At 42.1% G+C, this 22,306-nt stretch overlaps 3 protein-coding genes across 4 annotated transcripts in view; 1 reads left to right on the forward strand and 2 right to left on the reverse strand.

Annotated features, from left to right (window-relative positions):
• Positions 1 to 18,969, forward strand: part of acsf2 (acyl-CoA synthetase family member 2) — a 30,498-nt gene extending 11,529 nt beyond the window's left edge. For both annotated transcript variants that reach the window (XM_071511991.1, XM_071511992.1), the window contains exons 3-16: positions 1,313 to 1,441; positions 1,579 to 1,632; positions 1,730 to 1,848; positions 2,062 to 2,224; positions 2,987 to 3,082; positions 3,654 to 3,805; positions 5,478 to 5,569; positions 5,829 to 5,905; positions 15,134 to 15,241; positions 15,525 to 15,676; positions 16,175 to 16,316; positions 16,654 to 16,764; positions 17,138 to 17,206; positions 18,451 to 18,969. In XM_071511991.1, the coding sequence (XP_071368092.1) occupies positions 1,313 to 1,441; positions 1,579 to 1,632; positions 1,730 to 1,848; positions 2,062 to 2,224; positions 2,987 to 3,082; positions 3,654 to 3,805; positions 5,478 to 5,569; positions 5,829 to 5,905; positions 15,134 to 15,241; positions 15,525 to 15,676; positions 16,175 to 16,316; positions 16,654 to 16,764; positions 17,138 to 17,206; positions 18,451 to 18,501 (1,515 nt within the window). In that variant the 3' untranslated portion in view covers positions 18,502 to 18,969. The remainder of the gene's footprint in view (positions 1 to 1,312; positions 1,442 to 1,578; positions 1,633 to 1,729; positions 1,849 to 2,061; positions 2,225 to 2,986; positions 3,083 to 3,653; positions 3,806 to 5,477; positions 5,570 to 5,828; positions 5,906 to 15,133; positions 15,242 to 15,524; positions 15,677 to 16,174; positions 16,317 to 16,653; positions 16,765 to 17,137; positions 17,207 to 18,450) is intronic.
• chad (chondroadherin) lies at positions 6,006 to 13,044 on the reverse strand. Its single transcript, XM_071511993.1, has 4 exons — positions 12,104 to 13,044; positions 8,908 to 9,071; positions 8,597 to 8,760; positions 6,006 to 7,868 (listed from the first exon to the last, which is right to left on the reverse strand). Exons 1-3 carry the CDS (start codon positions 12,884 to 12,886, stop codon positions 8,619 to 8,621), a joined length of 1,089 nt encoding a protein of 362 aa, XP_071368094.1. The 5' UTR covers positions 12,887 to 13,044; the 3' UTR covers positions 6,006 to 7,868; positions 8,597 to 8,618.
• Positions 18,970 to 19,319: 350 nt separating the features above from the next.
• armc7 (armadillo repeat containing 7) lies at positions 19,320 to 22,062 on the reverse strand. The gene is made up of 3 exons (XM_071511994.1): positions 21,853 to 22,062; positions 21,185 to 21,328; positions 19,320 to 21,005 (listed from the first exon to the last, which is right to left on the reverse strand). Exons 1-3 carry the CDS (start codon positions 21,938 to 21,940, stop codon positions 20,659 to 20,661), a joined length of 579 nt encoding a protein of 192 aa, XP_071368095.1. The 5' UTR covers positions 21,941 to 22,062; the 3' UTR covers positions 19,320 to 20,658.
• Positions 22,063 to 22,306: the final 244 nt, after the last annotated feature.

A 22,306-nucleotide genomic window follows, 5' to 3' on the forward strand; every position in this document is an offset into this window, starting at 1 on the left:
TAATTTGACTATTGTGTTACTGTTTTTACATAAATTTGTGTTGTTTTGTTAATATTACTATTACTATTACAGCTAACTGTTTTATTCCTTTTACTTTACAGAACATTGGAACTATGTCAGGAAAAGCACCATACTATTGTTGTTATTATTACACCTCCCTCCTCTATTATTGTTATTACACCTCCTAGTTTTTCCTCTGAAGCTTTGTTTGGAACAAAAGAAAAGCACACTATTCTTGAAAAATAGTGTTTGTTGGACATTTTGGTGCCTCGTAATTCCAGTGCTTAACCAGTGAATTATGTTATAGTGTTAGACTTTGCTCTCAGCAGGCAGGTTGGGGAACAATGCGACACTACATGTGACAGGATGAAAATAACTGTAATCCATTACTATTACACAACTTTTTTTTTTTTAAAGGTGATTACTCAGAAAGATGTTTGTTGGTATAAAACATTCAATCTGAGATTATATATCAAGTGTATTTATCCAGCCCTTCATCACAAACATGTCTCAAAGGACTTTACAGAGAATGAGCCTACCTAGACCTAACTAATCAACAATCAATCACAGAACAAAATGATTGCAAAATGATGCAATACAGCATGCAACAAAATAAAACACAAGGAAACAAAACAGCATGTTGAAAATACATAACAGGCTTCCCTATCCTAACGGCACTACCAACCATAGACTCAGTGAAGACAAGGAAAAACCCAAGAAAACTTTATAAGGAAAAAAAAATAAAATTGGAAGAAACCTTTGGCGGGCCAGTTCAAAGAGGGATCCCCCACCGGGACGGCTGAGCGTGCAATAGTCGCCGGGACAAAACAATAAAAGGGACAATAACATGGACAATGACATTGATATAAGGAAGCAGATAAGACAGAGAAACATGATGAGGCAGAAAGATAAAGGATTTCAGCCAGTAAAACCAGTGCTGGTGTTCATGCCAGGTAAAAGATGCATGTTACAGGTGCCTGAAGGAAAGGAAAGACAAACAGACAGCCACACACACACACTAAGCATGATCCACACACTCAGAGCAGACGTATTCATCTACATCCACACTCACACAGACAGCAGACAGACAGTCAGTGTAATGATGCAGACAGACCGAGAAGCAGCACTAGACTGGGTTCCCAACAGCCAGTTCCTATGTCAATGCTGTCTAAACTAGAGTAAGAAACTAGTAAGTAACTAGACAGGGCTAGGGTTGGTAGTTTGACACTGAGGAATCATAAACTGCAGCAATTGTCATATTAAATTTTCAATTTTTCATAATATCTATCCGTGTCTCGATGTCTCTCTATAGGTGGACCAGGCTGCGGCTGGGCTGCTGGCTCTAGGCCTGAAGAGAGGGGACAGGCTGGGCATGTGGGGGCCCAACACGTATGAGTGGATCCTGTTCCAGTTTGCCACAGCCAAAGCTGGTATTATATTGGTGAGAACAGCCATTCAGGGGGAAAAAGACAATAGATAATTACAAAACCTGTATGTGGCCTGAAACCAAGTCAGTCAACTTAGTCTCTTAGTCTCTCTCACAAGCTTCCAGTGTTTTATTGTTTTACCGCCCAACAGGTATCAGTGAACCCAGCTTACCAGGTGCAGGAGGTGGAGTATGCATTACGGAAGGTGGGTCATAACAGATGCCATATTATTGTCAGGACATGTTGTGAACGTACCACTATAGGAAGGCTGAACATGGTGGGCTCTGCTCCTTTCTGTGCAGGTGGAGTGTAATGCTGTAGTGTGTCCGACACAGTTCAAGACTCAGAAGTACTGTGACATGCTGCGACAGATATGTCCAGAGATCGAGTCGTCCAGCCCAGGAGCCATCAAGAGCGCTAGGTGCAGCTGCTGGTGTTTGGTGTTTAGTTGCAAAACACATATTCAAATGTCTATAGATTGTAGAATAAATGTAGAATAAATTGAGTTCTAGTTAAACAGAGAGAGACACAGAGAGAGAGATAAATCTGCAGAGTAATTAAGAGTAACTTGGTCAGTGTAAAGTTCCTTCATCACAAAGCATGACCCAGATGTTTGTTTGTTGTTTTCCCTCAGACTGCCTGAGCTGAGGTCTGTGATTGTCACAGATAGTCGACAACCAGGAATGTTTCATCTGCAGGACGTGATGCAGGGAGGGAGCAGCCAGTACCAGCAGCAGCTGCAGGATCTGCAGAAGAAGCTCTCATTTGACGATCCGATAAACATCCAGTTTACTTCGGTAATTTCAGCAGCATTTCCACTGAACAAAAGAAAAGGATATTTATTCTTGTTGAACACTAAACAAAGAATCTTGAAGAGCCCTGATGAAGATGGGGCCATGTTAGCCGAAACATGTTTGTTTTATCATTCAAATTGCTGTTGCTGTCTCATCGACTTTAGCTGAGGGTCGTGACAGATTTTTGTTTTGTTTTGGCTGGATTTCCTCCGGCAGCAGACTTCCTCCTTCATGAAACAGATCCTATCTTTGTGGAAAGAAACACAAAAAAGAATTGGATTGTCCCCCCCATTTAAATCCTATTCATGTGTAATGTGTCTTGTACTTTATTTGTACAGCACTTTTCTAAAACATAGTTTACCAAGTTTGTCACAATCAAGATACATAAAAGACACAGAAACAAGGCCACACAACGAGGTAACAGCAGCAAATAAAGACATGATAGTGGAGAGAGAAACATCATTAGAGAATTAGCTCTGTAGAAACGGGGGGAAACAAGGGGTTAAGACGTTGTTCTCCTCTTACATGCCAGCCAGTATTAGCTAATCCCCGATCCTGCTCTACCACCTCTCCCTTTGATGGAATTTACAAAGGATGAAAAGAGAGATTTTAAACCCTTTGTTACACAGGAAAAAAAAATCATTCACTGTTTGTGGGTTTAGACAGCAATGAAAGAACATCCAATCTAAGTCACCAAGATCATAGATAAGGTAATGAGATATTTTTTTCTAAGTCCAACAATTGACGCATAACATCTGTTATCAGGGCACAACTGGGGCCCCGAAGGGTGCCACCCTGTCGCACCACAACATCATCAACAACGCCCGGTACATTGGCAACCGAGTGGGCTACAACTGGAGGGTGAGTGTAAACACAAACACTACTCATGTATTATCAGGAGATGTGACATGCATTGTACCAATATTTTACCTCAGAATATTTCCTTAAAGACCCCATGAAATGTCATCTTTACTTCCTTGATTTGATGTATTGAAACAGTTGTTGGGACGGGACATAACACAGTGAGGGATCATTCAAAAGTCTAAACCAATGGAATATCAGTCTGGGAGAGAAGAGCAGTTTGATTTGATGGGAGGACCAAAATTTGTGATGGTTTTATTGGTTAGAATTTATGTTTACGCCTACTAGTGCAGCATGAGGTCACCATGAAAGATACTCCAGGAAGTAAAAGTAATGGGAGTTCATTTCATGGGGACTTTAATGGGGTCGAAAGACACAATCTTTAAACTACATGACATTACACATCTCTATTGAAACCAATGTAATGAAACTGTATCAGGCGGGGTGGTAACTTCTCTACAGAGGGGGTCATCTTGCCTTTTCAAGGGGAAGGGAAAATAAATTGTGTTGCACTCCCTCACCTTCGCCTCTTCACCTCTGGTGCAATCCACAATCTGCTCTTGTCCCCTAGCCCCATACTCGGATCTGTCTGCCTGTGCCTCTGTACCACTGCTTTGGGTCTGTGGGTGGGGGGATGTGTATGGCTGTGCACGGCGTCTCCCTGGTGTTTCCCTCCGCTGGGTATGATGGACGGGCCAATCTGGCAGCTATGGAGAGTGAAAGGTAATTTCAAAGATCCTTGGCCAGCATGTACTGTATAAAACCTCTTTGAAGGTTCCCTAAATTTGGTCTCAAACTTAGACCTAGGAGTAAAAAAACATCACATAAAAGTAGCTAAGACTTTTGTGTAAACATGCTCAGATCAGCTTAAACCTGCACTAGGCAACTTCACACATCAGTGGCTGCAAATGACAGCCAATAGGCATAATAGACATGTAACTGAATGCTGTTTGAACTTCAAAACCCTGTAGCAAAGGCTTAATTAAATGTGCTTAGAATATTATAGTTCTGATGAAGCATAATCATCATACACCTGTCTTCCAGTGGTGACTGCTTATCTGCCATATTCATCAGCAACCGATCTGTCTTTTTTTTTTTTTTTTTGCTTTTTTTTTTTCATTTCTTTCTTTCCGGCAATACATGAAGAGAATACAAAATACACATCGCTTTGTTTACATTACTACAATAATACATAAACCAATATTACAGTACATATATTATGCCAGTGATCATGTAGTCTAGGTAAAGTGTGCCAATATTTTTTTACATTACTGCAATCAGCAGAATTAACAGGAAAAGCTTTATAAATATATATATTTTTAAACAAAACTTAATTATATTTAACCAGAAAATGTATAATAAAAGTGCGGCCTACTACACACTGCAGAAAAGCACAATCTGCTGGCATAAATATTAGATGCACTGCGGGCGGTGAATAGGCTTCTGCATGGAAAATTACTACAATGCACAGCAATGAGGAAAACCTTTCTACATTTCACATGGAGCCACATATCTGATGAAGACAGAAAACCCATACACATATTTAAGGGATGACTGCAAGATTGATTTTTAAGTATTTTCCCACTGCTGCGTGAGACACATGACAAGAATAGAATGCATGGAATGTTCTGACCAGCGACCTTTCTTGGTTCTAGTGCAAAACGTGTTGAAACGAGAAGGAAAAACTATGCACAGTCGTCACAATGCAGGCTAAACTTTATGCTTTAAACTTTTGCACTAAAGGATGCAGCGGTGCAGCAAGAGCAAAACCAACAGTAAGCCATTTCTAGGTACGGCAAAACCAAAGGGACAAACAACGCGCAGATCTGTAGAAATACAATACAATACACCACAGAAGGCTCCAGAATAAGCAATATTATATAACTGTAATAAGAAATTATATAACTACAGCCGGTTCATTTTATCCACTAAAGCTACACTAGGCAAGATTTTTATTTTAAAATATACACATCTTATCAGCCTAAATCACCAACATTAGATTTTTTTCCTGTCTCATCCCTTTGGTATCCTTTGGTTTAAAACATCACAGACCGGCCAGGTTGGTAAACATGAGGCTGCTGTGTTTGGTTTGCTAACGACACCTTAACATGATTTCTGGGTATTGAGGTTCACATTTTTCAAACAGTTTCCTCTCACTGCAATTTGGAGCTGCCAACATGTGAAGTTCCCTAGTGTAGCTTTAATTTTCATATTGCATATAATGCATATAATAACGCAGTGGGATTTAATCTGCTCATGAATGTTTAGCTGTTGTTGTTTTTTACATTTATTCTTTCATTTCAAACTATGAGTATTTTGCAGTATGTAACAAGGTGCATTTTGGTGTATTTTAGTGAAGATGCAGTCTGTTCATTTGTCCTCTCTTACCTGACAGGTGCACCTTCATCTATGGCACCCCTACCATGTATGTTGACATGCTTGGCCAGTTTGAATCGGGCAAATATGACTTGTCATCAGTGGAGGCAGGTGAGAGAGAGGCTGATGTGCTGCTTCTGTGCTAAGCTGCTTAACCAGGTAGTAACAAGTAGCAACAAGCATGCAACAAGCATGCAAACACAGGGGTCCAAGAGGACCATTGTAGGCGGAGTCATCATATAGAGTAAATTATATTAATTATCGTGTATGGTGTTTGTTTTTCAAACACAACAAATGTCCATTTTCATAATACTAGTGTAAATGCTGCCTTACATTAAACAGCCTTCTGCTGATATTTTCTGTATTGTAGGTATCATGGCTGGTTCCCCTTGTCCTCCTGAAGTTGTGAGGAAGGTCATTTCTACCATGGGTATCAAAGGACTAACGGTGAGTACTGGCTCTCACAAATACAACTTAATTATTCATGCTTTTGAATTTATAAGCCTCTATATAAGCTCCATGTTTACCTCACACTTCAACGTCGATGAAACACACAGATACTTTTAAGATTATTATAGTTTACAAAAATGATTACAGGATGCAGTTCAGCTTTTGCACAGTAGAGAGAGACATGTCCTTAGAAGAGCGTCCTTTACATTTGGCTTGCCCATGGATATGAACCCTGTTTTTGAATTTGTAAGGTCTTAAAAAATGTCTTTGAAAAATTCGATCCAAGGTCGGGCATCTTGTGAAGCTGAAGATGTGTGTAAGACAAAGAAGGCTTTATTTTATAGAAGTTTATTGGATGTGAGCAATCATCACTTCCAAAAGTCGAGGAAATGTAAAGATATTCAATATACATAAGATATGCGTAAGAGTCAACACTTGTCAGCAACCCTCATATTTGGTCCACTATAATGTCACTTTTTCTTCCAATTCAAATCAGTTCTTCAAACTGAAAAAAAGCATTTGCACAGAAGGAAAACTGAAAAGACAAAATGACTTGTATAAGTCATATGTATATGACTTGTATCATGTTTGTATAAGTTATTCATTATTTTAGGCTTGACACATTTTGTACTTAGCCTCTTCTTGAATTCTCATCTGTGAACATTCTGTGCGAGAATTGACCTAAATCCAATTTTATAGATCTATGGGATGTTAAAATGCTTTCATGGCACTGAAAAAAAGAAAAATGCAATTTGGAAATTGACTGCTTTATTCCTACTTGATCACCTTGATCCACTCATCAAGCTCACCCAGATCTTCAAAGTCTCATTGCCTTGTAATCTTCTTAGAGAAGCTGGTCTTCAGCCATCTGCACTGTGATGCGGTAACCTTTGCTCTGCCTTACGAAGAGAGGTCAGGTCAAGTTGATTTCACGTCTGTGTCATTTTCGTGGTAACATTTCTCTGTCTAGGATGTTTTCTCAGCTGGAGAGAAAATTCTCACAGGAGATGTGACAGAGGATGAGCAGAGGGTGACCCACATTAAATACAAGGGGCTGTGTGAAGTGTTTTTATGGGCTGGGCGGGGAACGCAGGGCATTACCATGGCAGCAGGTAGAGGGGTCCTGAGAGGTGAGGGGGTAAAGCTGGTGTCTCAAGGCGCAAGAGAAGGAAAACAAACATGGCCGCCTGTCTCAGTGGCGGCTGCGGGACGTTAGACAAATTCCTCATCAGTTTAGAGAGGGTGATGAAAGGATATGTGTGTTTGTGTGGGCATTTCTGTTTTGTCTGGAGCTGTATTTGTATTGATAAATGCTTGTTTGTGCAGGTAACTAGCAAAATAAAGGAAACAACAACATAACATACACTAAGGTAGGTAAGCCTCTAGAACAGCCACGGCGAACCTTGGTATTCTCCAGTATCTCTAAAGAATGTTCATCTGGTTTGAGCTTAGAGTGTTTTCATGCTTTCCAAGGCATTTATAGAAAACTGTGCATTGTGGATGGGTACATCATAAGCCTGGAAGAGACCACTATCATCAGAGGAGAAGTCGGATCACAGTCAGATGTATTTACTACTGTTACTACCTGGCCCTGTTTACAAGGTGTTGAATGGTCCTAAACCAAATCAGGAAAATGCACCCCATCTGTCTTCAATATACTTTGTAGCCCTCATTTACTCAAATGTATCCTTTGTTTTGGTGGTTACCTGAATGTTGTCTGTAGTCTTCATCTTGGTTACAGAGGTTTTTTCAAGTCTTTGGTCCATTAAAGCCCTTCCTGTATGTGTGAATGTGTGTGTCAGAGAGAGAGCACGTGTCTATGCATGTGTTTGGGTGTGTGTTTACACAAGTGACAACATTTGGCAGATGAATAGATGGACAGTCTTGAAGTAGAATTAGTTAGCGTTGCTTTCTTTGCACAAGTAGCCGGTCACCTGGACAGGCTGCTTCTCAGCGTCTCCTGCGGAAAGACACAAAATCAGCAGCCAAATCAAACAGTCTGCCCTCCAACCAGAGACCCCATGACCTGGACAAAGTGTACTGGACCCCAGGGCCAAAATGGAAAAGTTCAGACAGGGACAGAGGGAAGGACAGAGCGTTCTGTGGGGAGGAGGAGAGAAATGAAAAACAAAATCATGCAAAGCCAACTCTGAACCACTCCAAAACCACCTTCGACCTCAAGTGGTAACGTCTGAATCCAATGTTCTATTGTACAAAATTCCAGCTAAAAGCCTTACTAGACCATCGGGGGAGTGATTTGATGTTGGCCTAAAAAAGAGGCCACAAAGTGCAAAATTACACCTCAGGTATTTGCAAAGGTAGTGATTAGTGAGGGTGTCACTTTCAGCCGTACCTGAGATGTAAGGTTGACAAAAGTTCACTTAACAAAAGGCCAAGAGTCTCCAGTTGATTGCATTTGAAGAGTTTCATTAGATGTGTTTTGGACAAAGCATTACTCATCATTCATTGCTGAGTTTCTCATAAATGCAGGCAAAATATGCATCTCAAATGTTACTGACTTATAAGGAAGGGGTTTAAGATAGCTAATAACTTAAAGGATATTGCATTGTGAAATTTATATTCTAACCAGGAGTCAGTTTGTAAGGGTTTTGAAATAGTGGATATATGATTTTGGAAGGAAACATATTTGTTTTTATTTGCATCATCAGCTTGTTCAGTGGCAGCTACCTGTTCAGCGGCAGGTTTGTGTTCAGTGACGCGTTCCCTTCTTGGCTCTCTTTGGCTTGACTCTGCAGCCGCTGAAGGCGCTGCTGTCTCTGACCTGCTTGCCTCTGTGCTGGGGTGGAGAAGCACACAGTGCATCTGGACGATTGCGGCTAGAGTCCATCCACCTGTGGGTAGAAACCAAAACATAAGGATAAGATTATGTGGTTTGGCTACTTCGTCTCTCACAGTGTCTGAGGTTTAGACAAATGTGCGTGTTAAGTATTTTACTCTGGATTTCTTTCCCAAGTGTGTGTATTAGATGAGTCCCTTACCTTCGCAGAGGGGCAAGCTGGCATGTGCAGCTCCAAGGGTTATTGGAGAGTGTAAGGTTGGTGATGGTACCGAACTCTAGGCTTTTAGGTAGGAACTTGAGCTTGTTGTTGTCCAGGTGCAGCGACTTGACTGCTGTCACACCAGTAAACGCACCGTCAGAGAACTAGGAAAAATAGAGAAATACACGAGATGTTGGAATTCGCATCAAAGGATTGAGGGATTCACATTGAGATGAATTTGAATTCATCAATGAACGTAAATGTGCTGAAATCATTGTCATGTATTTTATTATTGTGCATATACGTTCCACGGCTAGAAAAGTGGTAAAAATATAAAATAGCAGTACAATTTTTATTCCCTTTTCGCCTCATATGCATTTTATTTATTCAAGGCCACAACGCTGTTATAACATGGTATGCACCTTAGCATGCTGACCCACCAGGACACCCTCAAGACTCATCCTTATATCTGTCAGGAGGCAGACAGCGATGCAGGGCCAGGGAATCTCGCCAGTATCGCTCTGGCATGAAAGCCTCCTCTCATCCTTACTTCTGCACCAGTACTCATGTAAACATTGACTGTCACTCCCCTCCTTTTTCGCTTCTACTTCATATGCATCTGTGAGGCTGCTAAAAGCGTCACAGAGGTGCTAGATGAACTGGTCTTCGGTCGTGTCAAGTTTCGCCTCTTCCAGGAGGAAGAGGAGGGAGGGCTTCGAGCGGTTGTCTTATGTAAGTCTGGAAGAGTTGAAGCTGTTGAAGCACCTTTTGGAAATTTCCACTGCAGAGCGATGCGAGCGCAGAAGTCGAGGGTCTGGTATTTTGAAGCAATGGAAGATGGATGACTTCCAGCATGGCCGTGTTGTTTTTGCTCTCTCTTTCTGTCGTCTCCCTCCTCAGGCCGCTCCTCTGCCAGGAAGGCTTGCAAAGGGCCCTTATTGTCCATTCACCTGGGGCGATGGCAAGTTAAAAATACTCCTCTTCATGGGCCATGGAACACCCTGCCTCTATTTACCTGTCTCCTAACCCCTCCTGACCTGTTTACAAGACCCTCCTAGTGAGAGGAGAAAACACACCGAGCTGAAAATAACACTTGTGTAATAATTAGACTGGGACATGCTTGGCCAAGGGCCAGCAAACAAAAACACCCTAAAAATACCTACATTCGGCTGGAAAACGGCTTAATCTCTCCGGCCATGTATGCTGCACTCCCCGTCTCCCACCGCTTCCACCTGGCTCTCACACAGTCACAGCGTGAGAAGGTTGTTATTTTACAATTTTCCCCTCTGGGATGCCTCCATACTGTGGCACAGGTACACTCAAATATTGGATTAACCTCAAGCATGAAGTAAATGTGCACTCTGGAATGTCTTAAGAGAAGTGCGGTATAGCATAGAGCATATACTGTATACATTCATTATAAAGCTGTGTAAGGCCTGGATGGACACAGTTTGCTGTGAAAACATTTGTCTTATGTCTGATATCTAAGCATCATTCATGAGGTTTGAATGATGAGCATTGAAATTTCAGACCATGGTCACATAGTTAACATGTAGTAGGTTGAGAGACCCTGAGGTTTTGACCTTAGATTGATAATGATTGGCAGTACTTTCAGCCAGACCATAGTATTGCCCATGGTCTAATCAGCCATGTAAAAAAACACACTTCAATATGTTATTGAAGTGTAATGATGTATTCAGCCACCTCAGATGTTTGCCTGAACTTCAGGAATTACCAGTTCCACTCAGCTGCCTCACTAATGCATGGTTAAAGATATCTTGCTCTCAAGGACGCACTTCATGGGTGACTGTTTAGGATTGTGTATTCAAGTTGAAGAGCATGGCCGTTAAGTGTGTTTGTTTTCACGGCATGTGAGGTGTTGACGCCATCACCACGTCACGTTGCTTGGAATCTCCAACTAGGCAGACATGCATGTGCGACCAAAACATACCATCATAACCTGTTTGGCTGCTACTGTGTTTTAGTCACAGTAGCAGCCTATATTGAGTCCATATTGGCCATCATATAGGAAGATAGAGTATATTGACTATAATTAGAGCTGCCTTCCACTGTACTGCAAGCTGTGTTTCACTGTATATAAGGGTGTTTCCAAACTTATATACATGTATATATAATACTTATAGACTTTCCTACCAATTGTTGTATTTTTGCCATGGAAGTTAGCAAGCTCAGAATCAACACAGCTAAGGAGTTGTTTTGCAGTTGTTTTGCCAACAACAAGAGAAAGATCCTGCTGGTTTCAGCACATGTGCATCCTGAGTCGTGACACCAAGCATGTGACCTCCTTTGCTTCCCATATGCAGCCGATGGCTGGATAAATGCACCATAAGGATTGCATTATGAGGGTACAGCGAGACTGATGGGAAGGAAGCAGGAGCACACAAACCAACCAATGCATAAATTTGGGTTCGGTCACAAACTTTACATAAATCTCATTGGTTATGTAATCTATAATGGTGGTCAGATCCTAATATGATTACTGAAGCAGAACTACTGTAAAGCTGTCCATTAACACCTGCCTCCAGGCATACATATATGAGCATGGCTCACAGATTAGAAAAATGACTGCTGGCTGCCGGTGAGGGGGAGTTGGCTGTTGGCGAGCCAGTGCATGTAAATATGCTGATGAAATATAGTCGAGATTGGTTAGCCAAAACCAAAACAAATAAACAAATATTAAGACAGGGATATAAAGGCCTTTTCATGAGATAAACTGATAATCACGCCTTTGACTAAACTATTTATGAAATTGAAAAATCTGTATTTGATAACTGTGCATGTGTCCATGCCAGTGCCTCCTTTTGCCATGTATCTGATACTCTATCACAGTTCTGAAAATCTATCACAACATTGTATTTCCTCAAATGTGTAACTATAACTGAATAGCTCTGCCATCAGCATGACCCTCATTTCCCCTTCAATCGGACTTTGTTGAAAAAATAGTTCAATATATTTTGATTATTTTGAACAGACATGAGGAGCACTTGATCTAGCTTATCTTGCAATTGATGTCACCACTTTTGTGACTTTTCAGGGCACCTCAAGCAGTTTAAATGACATACCTTAACATATTTTTTTAGCCAAAACACCTTACAGTACTATGAATATGTACATTTTCAGCCTTTCAGCACATTTGAAATATATTAAGTTAACCCAGTGAAAACCATAGACTGACCTTCTCCAGACCCATGTTGTCGAGGTGTAATTTCTCCATGTAGCGTCCAAAGCTCTGGAATGCGATGTCTGGGATGCTCTTCATGGGGTTCCTGCCCAGCGTGAGTTCCTCCACCACACGCAGCTTGCTCATTGCAGCGCTGGGGTAGGTGGACAGCTTGTTCCTGTCCAGGTGAAGTATAGCTAGGTTCTCCACATCGTCCAGAGAGCCCGGCTGCAAGGTAGCCAGCTCGTTCCCACTCATGTGCAGCCAGCGTAGGTCTTTGGCCCCTGTGAAGGTGCCTGGCCGCAGCTCGCGGAGCTTGTTGTCATTGAGCTGCAGGATAAAGAGGTTGATCATGGGCGAGAAGATGCCCTTGGGCAGGTCGCTGATGTGGTTCCCGTCTAGGTAGAGGTAGGTGAGCTCGGCCAGGTCATCGAAGGCACCGGGCTTGATGCTGCTGATCTCGTTGTTGGACAGGTAGAGGTAGATGAGCTTCTTCAGCCCCTTGAAGGCCTGGGATCCAATCTCACGGATCTGGCAGTGCTGCATGTGCAGGGAGATGAGCCCCTTACTCTCACTGAAGGACCCCGTGGACAGGCTGCCCAAGTTGTTCCTCTGCAGGTTCAGCAGACGGGTGGCCTCCGACACCCGCGGGATCTTCTTCAGCCCGACACTGTCGCAGATGACGTGCTGAAGGTCTCCGTGGCAGTGGCACTGGCTGGGGCACTGAGGCGCTCCCCACGCTGCAGGGCCCAGGACCACGAGGCAGGTCCCCAGCAACAACAAACTCACACAGCGCATGCTGACTGGCTCTTCCTTATATCAGTCTGTCCACTGAGCTGGCCAGAGTGTCTGTCAGGCTGTCTTCTGGTCCCTCAACAGTGGACAGGCACTAGCTGGAAAATCCTGTGAGAAGCCTCTGAGAGAAGGAAAGCCTGAGAAGTGTAAAGGGAAAAGGCAAGAGGTGAACTGGAGTGTGTGTGTATGTGTGTGTGTGTGTGTGCAAGGGAGAGAGAGAGAGAGGCAGAGAGAGGGAAAGGAGTGAAAAGGTGTGTGACTGTGAGAAAAGGAGGGCAGTGCAGAGAGACATTCACTTTGGGCTTTTGAGAGGAGGACGGCAAGTCAACAGAACACAGCACTATTTATAACATTTATTTGAGGAAAAAAACTGAGGCGGGCTTGCCAGGGTGTTACGGTGAGAGGTTTGCAAGAGGAAGTCAAGTGTCTATGAGAGTTTAACCCTAAATGAGCAGGAATGGGAGCATTCGTTCTCGGCCTTGGCTATCGGTGTATAACCAGCTATGTCTGTTTTTGCAGTATTTAGAACATAATCTGGTGATTGATATATTGACATTCAACTCTTTGCGTATGGGCAAACTGCAGACAGCATCTGAAAAGTGTTGCTGCATGCCCAGAAAAATTTTAAGAAAAAAGAATTGAATGAAGTTTTGTGTACTGAATATTATTTTTTGTATTAATTATTTTAAGTGTTTTTGTGCATGTGCTGGTTTCTTTTGGTTTTGCTGTTATTATGATAACATCTGAGTTACTGCTAAATAGTTGAGTGTATGTTTAGTGAGGTGGCATGAGGTCGAGTTAGGTGTGTGCAAGATCCCAGACATCTCTATTGTTCTTCAGTCTGCGGTGGCAGGAAAAGGAGCCGCTCCTGTGTAGCTGTTTTATAACCTATAATAGTCTCCAGATGGTTGTCAAGTGGAGAGATGCTGTTTCAAGTCATAACAATTGCAAAGGATACTTTTTTATCCAAGGAAGGAACGTTTTAGATGCCGCATTTCATTCCTGCATGCATTCCTCCTTTTGCTTCTCAAAAGGAGCGAGGTGTTATATAATGGCTTTTTGCGGTCAATCCTGGGACTTGTTAAGGTGATTGTCGGGTTTCAGCTGCTAGAGATGGAGTAGGTTATGGGCCACTAAGTTATTTTTCAAAGTCTGTCTCTGGCAGAAATGATGTGTGATGAAAAGTGTGAAATGGTCTAAGGGCCTTAACCAGACAGATTTGAGACCAAAGCTTTGGGTTGGGTGATGGAGCGGCAGAATTAGGGTACTCCACTCCATCTTGGGGTCCTTGTTGTCTGGCTCAGGTCCTGGGACGCCTTGGCTTCAGGTAGGTGCATTTATAAGTTGGATGGACCCACCCAGGATAAGTGGAATCTAGAGTTTACTCAACAAATCTAACGTTTTATCGGGAATGTCGTCTCTCCCCTGATTTTCCAGGTGAATATTCTCACCGTCCCCACCCTTAAACCTCCTGCATCTCCTCTCTGTCCAACAGTCTTGACCCCTTTTGCTTCCACGATGGAACTTGCACCTGTGAGCACTGAGCTATATATTTTGCTCCAAAAGCTTTAGGTTGTGTGGCCACAGATCTGTCTCCTTTGTCTTCAAAGGTTTTCCTAATGCCGACACTGTCTGTCTGACTTTGTCTGACTGTCATGTCCTACCCCTCCCTCAGCTCACAGATCACCTCCATAGCAAAAAAAAACAGTACTTCACAAAAAAAACATACATTTCAGTACATTCAACATTCATTGTCAAAGTGCAATCAAGTCTGATTGCGTACAGAATACATTGCTGTATCCCACGCCACCATGTTGCCCATTGCAGGTGTGCCAGTTGTCAGAGGGGCACCACATACCTCACTGAGCTCCCAGGCTCGCTGAGCCAATCCCTCACTAACTCATCTGGGCAGCCCATGTGAAGTCTAAGAGGCATCTGCTCTGCTCTGATATGAAATCTCCAGTAGACAGAGGGGGAAAAGACGACACCCTGCATCAGGGTTGGGGTTTAATCTCTTTGGATTCAGTCAACTGAGGAAGAGAAGTTTGAAAATGATAAATTCACAATTTTTATTTGCATTATTTGCATATTCCCAATGAATGAATTGATAACAGAGTAAATATTCTGCCATTAGTAAATAAATTCAAGTGGGTTTTTTTTTTATAAAAATGAAAGGTGTCACTCAACCCCCCCTACATCCTTCCTGTAGAACATTCCCAGCTCATAACGTGTTATTTCTATGATTGACAGCTTGGCTATGGGACCACAGAGAACAGCCCCGTGACGTTCTGCGGCGACCCCACAGACAACATGGAGAGGAAGTCTGAGACAGTCGGGTACATCGTAGACCACTTGGAGGTATCTGTCGTCCATGTGGGGACATTCTCAACATGACTGAATGAAATGATATTGTATAAATACAATATTCATAAATGTCTGTTTGCTTTATGTCCAATTAGCATAACGTGCAGCATCATCATCACTAGTATCTACAAAAGGAGCAATTACTAAATCATTTTCTTTATCAAAAATATTTATCAGCAAACCACAGCCATACTGTTTGATATTGAATTATATCCATTTCATTAAACATTATTCTTATTCTTATTATTGTTGTTATTAATCAATTAATTCTCCATAGGCTAAAATAGTGGACCCTACTTCTGGAGAGCTTGTGCCCCTGGGGATGACAGGTGAGATTATGATCAGGGGCCACTGTGTGATGCTGGGATACTGGGGGGACGAAACCAAAACAAATGAATGCATCACTAAAGACCGCTGGTACAAGACTGGGTGAGTGGAAGTCATACAGTATGTCAATATGTCATCTGATTTACTCTCTCGTATTTACCCTGTATACAACTTAATACAATATGAACTTAAACTTTGAATTTTATCTTGATTTTGAACGCAACACAGTCCACTGATACAGAAAAAATACAGTAGATACTATCTGGATTTCTACCTTGGTAAAAAAGTCTTGAAAATGTTTTATGGTTTGTTTAGGCTACTTACATACCAAATGGGAGGGCTTTGCCATGTAGGACAATAGTGCCAGGGCATTTAGACATAGTTGAAAGACAATTAAATATACCTTTGACTGACAACTTATCTGACACTATTTGAATTGTTCTGATATTGTAAACCCCACCCATCTGGCACTTCAAGCTAAAAGAAAAACAAAACAGGTTTATAAATTATATTTGACCCAGGTGTGTGTGGTTGAGATGATAAGTCCAAATGCTGATGTTGCCCATGTTTTCTTTGTTTCTCTGCATATATCACATGCAGTGACATTGGCAGCATGGATGGATATAGCTACTGCCGCATCGAGGGCAGGATTAAGGACATGATCATCAGAGGAGGGGAGAACATCTACCCGGCTGAGATCGAACAGTTTCTGCACACACACCCGAAAATCATGGAGGCACAGGTGAGCTCAAAGAGCAGAGAGGGGGCTTAGAAAGCACACAGTAACCATGCAATGCAGTTTGTCATCAAGCCATTGGGAATTTGTAGATTTTGCTGACAGATTATGAGTTTCCATGTACTATTAATTTGACAATCCACAGATTACACAAATTATCTGCAAAAATCCCCCAAAACTGAATCAGTTATTTGCTGAACTGTATTTTCTATGTGCTAGTACTCACAGAATACATGTTAATAATTTGTTTTTCACTTTGTTTAACCAGTGCTTATGGGTATGATTGAGAAAAAAAGGGAATAGCCTCTCCCTGAGAGTTTATCTTCATGTCTCTGTTTGTGAGGTGGTTGGAGTGAAGGATCATCGTATGGGAGAGGAGGTTTGTGCCTGTATCAAGCTGGTAGAGGGACAGGATTGCACTGAAGAAGAAATCAAAGCTTACTGCAAGGGCAAGGTGAGACAAAAACGGTCATAAAACCATTTGATCACCTTTTACCACATTCCTTACTTACTATTACTATCGCATGTAACAAGTACAGCTATGTCTATTCTGTATAAATCAAAGAACACAGCACTCCAACTAGTATTTTATATGCCACTTAGACATGTTTTCTATTACTTACATCCAGTTGTGGTCTATTGCATGCTTGCCATTTGCCAATAGCATGCTGAGGAGTGAGGAAGTTTGTCTTGCCTGAAATGTCTTTGCATCAGATAAAATATTAATTGGAGTGCTGTCCTCCATTCTTTGATTTATGCAAGGAGGATTTCAGCTCCCAGTTTGGATTTATCTACACAGTGTAACACTCTTTATCTGTTCCTTTCAGATTTCCCATTTCAAGATTCCCCGCTATGTGTTATTTGTGAACAGCTACCCGCTCACTGTTACTGGAAAGGTAATTTCCCAAATCTGTTCTTCTTCTCTGCTACACTGATATATTGCAGCATGCTGTTTCAATATTCCCACATATAAATAACAGAAATTACATAAGGGTTTGCCCGTGGTTTATTTTACTGTGTATACTGAGATAACATGCTCCCAGAGTGTGATACAAACAAGGGTATTTCAGTCAGAGCTATAATTAGCAGCTGCTGTAATAGCCTGTGATAAATAAGGCAGGGGAGAAGTCTAATGCATAAACATTAACTCCCCTCTGGTCCTTGTGTTTCTCTCCTGGGATGCTGTTTAAAATAATCTGCTGTAGACATGGAGTTGTGTTTGAACAGGCTTGCCCTAAATGCCCCCAGACAGGAGGGAAAGGGAGCTATTAGCTAGTCTGCACGCACACCAAGTCCTGCTAGAAGGATCCAGAAGGGTGGCAGACCTCGTCCCAAAGCAGCATATCAGAGATACCAGACAAACCAGCCTTTATTACGTTAAAGACTCCTTTTTATATGTTTTTTTCTTAAATCTGGGAGATCTTGTAGAGCAGAGATTCACCTGTTTTACTGACGGCAACATTCACCATCAAGCCACACAGGACTATCTTGTGTGGTGTCACACCCACTAGGAGCCCAGATTTGTCTTCTTTGACCCTTGACTGTTATCATATATGACAACGATATCATGAAACACTAAATCAAGGTTCTGATACCTGTCTCTGCACATTCTGCATGGTACAGCAATGGATGTTTTTCATCAGTAGCATGAACATTTAATACCAGTAAGATGACAAATCCAGTAAGAGAGGAGTTTGGATGTTGCTCAGTGAGAAAAACAGATGCTTGTAATGCTCCTGAATGGTGGAGAAAAGACAATACATGCTAAAAAAAAAGATTGGAGGTAATTCAACGAGATTAACAGATGCTTGTGTTGCATAAGATTTCAGGTCCTATCCATATATGAATATGGAGGAATATGGGATTCCATGCTTTTGTGAACAGCTGCTTTAGATGTCAGGGCTGCCAACTCATACACAGAGTGAGACGCACAAATGTCCTAGATGGCCTGAACATCGCAGATTTGTGCTTTGTATCACTGGCTTCTAGCATTGGGAGGGTTTCATAAATCTTTATTGGACTTGTATGCTGTGGAAATAACATTCAAATTCTTAAATTGGATGCCAATTTTTCATACTACTCACCCACAATCTGGAGAATCAACTTTAACATCAAGCAATCTGTTCCTTTTTCTTCTCAGATTCAGAAGCACAAGCTAAGTGAGCAGGCCAAGAAGCAGCTTGGATTGTGAGGAGGGGAAAATGAGAGTCCAACTCAAGTCGTAACAGTGTGTATCGAGATCATTCAAACACTGTATATGGTTCCCTGCACAAACATCAATTGGGATTACATACCCAGCTATCACTATATCACATGTCCTAAGCCACATCAACAAAGACACCCTAAGCCATCTGTAGACGTGTGATGGCCGGGTGTGCAGCTATGTGCCGTGCCAAATGGTTCTGTGCATCCTCCTGTAGGCAACTGTTTTTTAACGTCCTTTAATCTGAAAGGTGTAGTAGAAATGTGAGTGTGGCTGGCTTGTGAGGCTTCCTACATACTGTACTTGGTGGCACTGACAGTCAAATGAATATTGAGGACCAATGCAGAAATGTATTTTATTAATATTACTGAGAAACCCACACAGCAGATTGTTTTATCCTGTGGGAACCTGTAAAAGCCTTTTTACGGCTACATGAAATAAACCATGTACCACATTATTAAAGCCAAGTGTGGGTGTTTCTCTTTTTACGGGAAGAATGAAGGCATTTCTATTGATCTCAGTGGCAGGTGGACGCCTCCTAAGCCTTTGGAATGCCATTCAAAGACACACACACACACTCACTGAGGAGAACGAGAACTTTGTGGAGTGTGGGATTGGGTGAGTATCGCACAGACACACACTTTCACACTTGCACACACACAACAAAGCTGTGAAGAATTTCCTCTGGAGTCTGACCAGGATACATGTGCCGTCCACCTGATGCTGGGCGGCAGGATCGGATGTCGTCTTCTGTCTAGACCTGAAGGACTCGGCCCAGGAATAGTTCTTAAGAGCCCAGAACAAAACAAACAGCGCTCCTGGCTCTCAGGAGGAGCCTCAACGTTTATTTTGCATTTCTTATTTTACATATTTTGGACTTAAAAGTGATGTCTCAGGACTTGGTATTCTCATAGCGAGTGCTAAGTCCAAGAGTGAAATCAATCCGCTTTAACCAGTGCTCCAGTATCCGCCCTTGTTCTTGGGAAATCACTTTGATATAAAAAAAACTAAAGTCAAAGGAATGTACAGTCTTGGTGAATATATTGATACTGTTCCTCCCAGCATGGTTCAGTCAGGACATTTGCTTGATATGCACATTAGACTTTGTTTTACCAAATTGTTTGACAGTCAACAAATTGGTTTAGTTCAAATAAGTTGGGAGTGTGCTATGTATTTGCCATTTGTAATCATAAACTATTCATCTCTGGAGAACTGAGACTGTGAATCGCCAATAGATTACAGTATCACACAGCCCTTCACTAAGAAAAACAGCCCAGTCTCCCTCGTGTGGTAAGAAAAAGTACAACACTTAAATGTAGGAGTTTGCTCCAACATTTAAAAACACTGATGGAGAAGGTTTTATCAACATTATTAGCAATATTAGATTTCCAGGTATAATGGGGCTGATACAGCATGACACTGACCCTTCATGTTAACTCACTCCTATGCTGAAATACCTCCATTTCAATTGGATCCTTTTCAGGTGGCAAATTGGAAGAGTGTGTGTATTCATATGGTTCTAGTGAATGGAGGGTTTGTGGTTCAAGATGATGGCAAACGCTGAATGTAAAATGCCAGTCAGTAGCCAGGGACTACAGGTTGAATCCACACACTAGGGGAAAAAAAGATGCATGAGAAGACACACTCAACTGCCACAGCTAATCATAACCCACGGCCTGTGGGAGACTGCACAAGTCAGAGAAGAATCTCACCACACAACTTATGTTGCACCACCAGTTCTTATGACTGGTTGACTGGTCTTATCCTGCATCTTCATTCTTGCTCATAGTAGTCTCTCTTAATGTACTGTACCATATATAAATAAAACAGGCAGACAGGAGAGAACTTTTTACACTTTTGTTCAGTCTTTTATCTCTTGCAAGTCTGATATCCATTGCCAGCACATGACATCAGCACCTCCATCTAAAATCTGTCCTTTTCATCTAAATAGCTTGGATAATTGACATCAAAATATGGATGATGGGAAAAAAATGTTATGCGATAATATATCCTGAATCCTAATTGTCACTTTAGAATAAAAAATGCTAGAACTTTAACAATCGGTTACTTCTTACACTCTCACAGAGAGTAGAGCCCCACATGAATTCCTCAGCTGTTGCTATATTGTCCAGAGTTTCCAGCCACTTAGTCCTTGGGCAGAGGGATCCCGAGTGCCGTCTGATGCTGCCCCTGCATCTGCTGCTCGGCCCTGGCCACCTGCCCCTCAGTGCAGCAGTCCTGCAGAAACACGGTGGCCAGGTTGCGCAGGCGGGGGCTCTCCGACAGGGAGAAGCGCAGCATGCACTGCAGCACGGCTGGATCAGTGATCTCCGAGCACGATGAGGCCGTGGTGAGGTTCATAAGGGTAGTGATGGCTGACAGGACGGTCTCCTCCCTCCGGCTGGACAGACAGTTTGTGACCAAGGGGATGCCACCACTCTGTAGGATGAGGTCCCGGCATTCCCGGTCCATACTGAGGTTGCACAACCCCCCTAAGACCATGACACATGCAAAAGACCTGATTAAAGTGATGAACAGTTGATAGTTTTAGAATGAGCGACAGAACTATTTGATAATGTGTCTGTGTAAAGCAATGGGAAAAGGATACTATATATTTCCAAGTGTGTGTAATGGTTTTCCTAGTGTGTTTGTGGGTGCGACACTCACTCACCCATCCCAAACTCCACAAAGTTCTCGTTCTCTTCAGTGAGCATGTCCAGGAAGAGGTCAGCTACTTGCAGCTCCCTCAGATTCTCCATGTTCTTTGGGTCATACGCAAAATTGGCCAAGTTAGCCAACACCTGCTCCTTTGCCTCTGATAAAGTGAATCGGGTTATTTTAGCAAAGTCAGAGATTAACAACTATAGTAGAACAAATTCATTAAATTATATGAAAGCGAGATATTTTAATATAGCATGTTAGTTTGACTTTGTCCTTCATGATATTCTATGCTGTAAACTGTAAAGACTGATGTTTATTCATACATAATGCCCAAGTCACCGTAAACATAACGTGTGTGTTGTCAAGAAACACTTTGAAGGTTTATCTTTACCGTTTAGAGAAGGGCGCGTACCTTCTAGTGTTGCCTAACTCAGGGGTTCCCAAACTTTTTCATGTCAAGGATCCCCACTGGAAAGACCCAATGTAGATACGACTTGAGAAAGAATTAGCCTACATAACAATAGTCACCTTACATCCTCTCATTGTGTGCTTTGCTAATAGGGGAAATGCAAGTGAAATTAACCTATTCCTCTTTTTGCTGTGAACCCCTCAGGACCCCTGGAGGTCCCCGGACCACACTATGGGAACCACTGACCTAGCTAACACACCTATACGCACCTTCACTGTCGGTGTCCTGAAATTCAGTGACCAGTGTTTGTAAATACTCAAACCGGTCAGAGGCATCGGACGAGCCTTTCCTCGACATCTTTATCAAAACCTTTAATGTTTACTTCAATCGCTTTCATCAGTCAGGGGTCTGGTTGGCTAATAAAGCAATGTAATCATCTAAACCGCCACTGATATCGCATTCGTTTCAAATAACTTCACGAATTGGTCCGTCTTTGTAATGTGTCCGTGAAACAATATGGCTCGCCACGAATTGTGTTCCGCCTACACGTCAATACTTTTTAAATATAAATTGTGGTATTAACTCAAAACTTAAAATCTATTTTACATGTGCAACATCACGACATTTATATACGTTTTTGTTAACTTTCAAACACAAGGGAACTGTGGGTATTTTTGTTTCATAATAACGAGGAACGGAAGTCGTGGTACGTGAGTTACTGCC

The sequence above is a fragment of the Centroberyx affinis genome, unplaced genomic scaffold (genome assembly GCF_046629955.1).
Source record: "Centroberyx affinis isolate AG114_WGS23_722 - 3 ecotype Tasmania unplaced genomic scaffold, CSIRO-AGI_Caff_v1 ptg006025l_1, whole genome shotgun sequence".
Classification (NCBI taxonomy): domain Eukaryota; kingdom Metazoa; phylum Chordata; class Actinopteri; order Beryciformes; family Berycidae; genus Centroberyx; species Centroberyx affinis.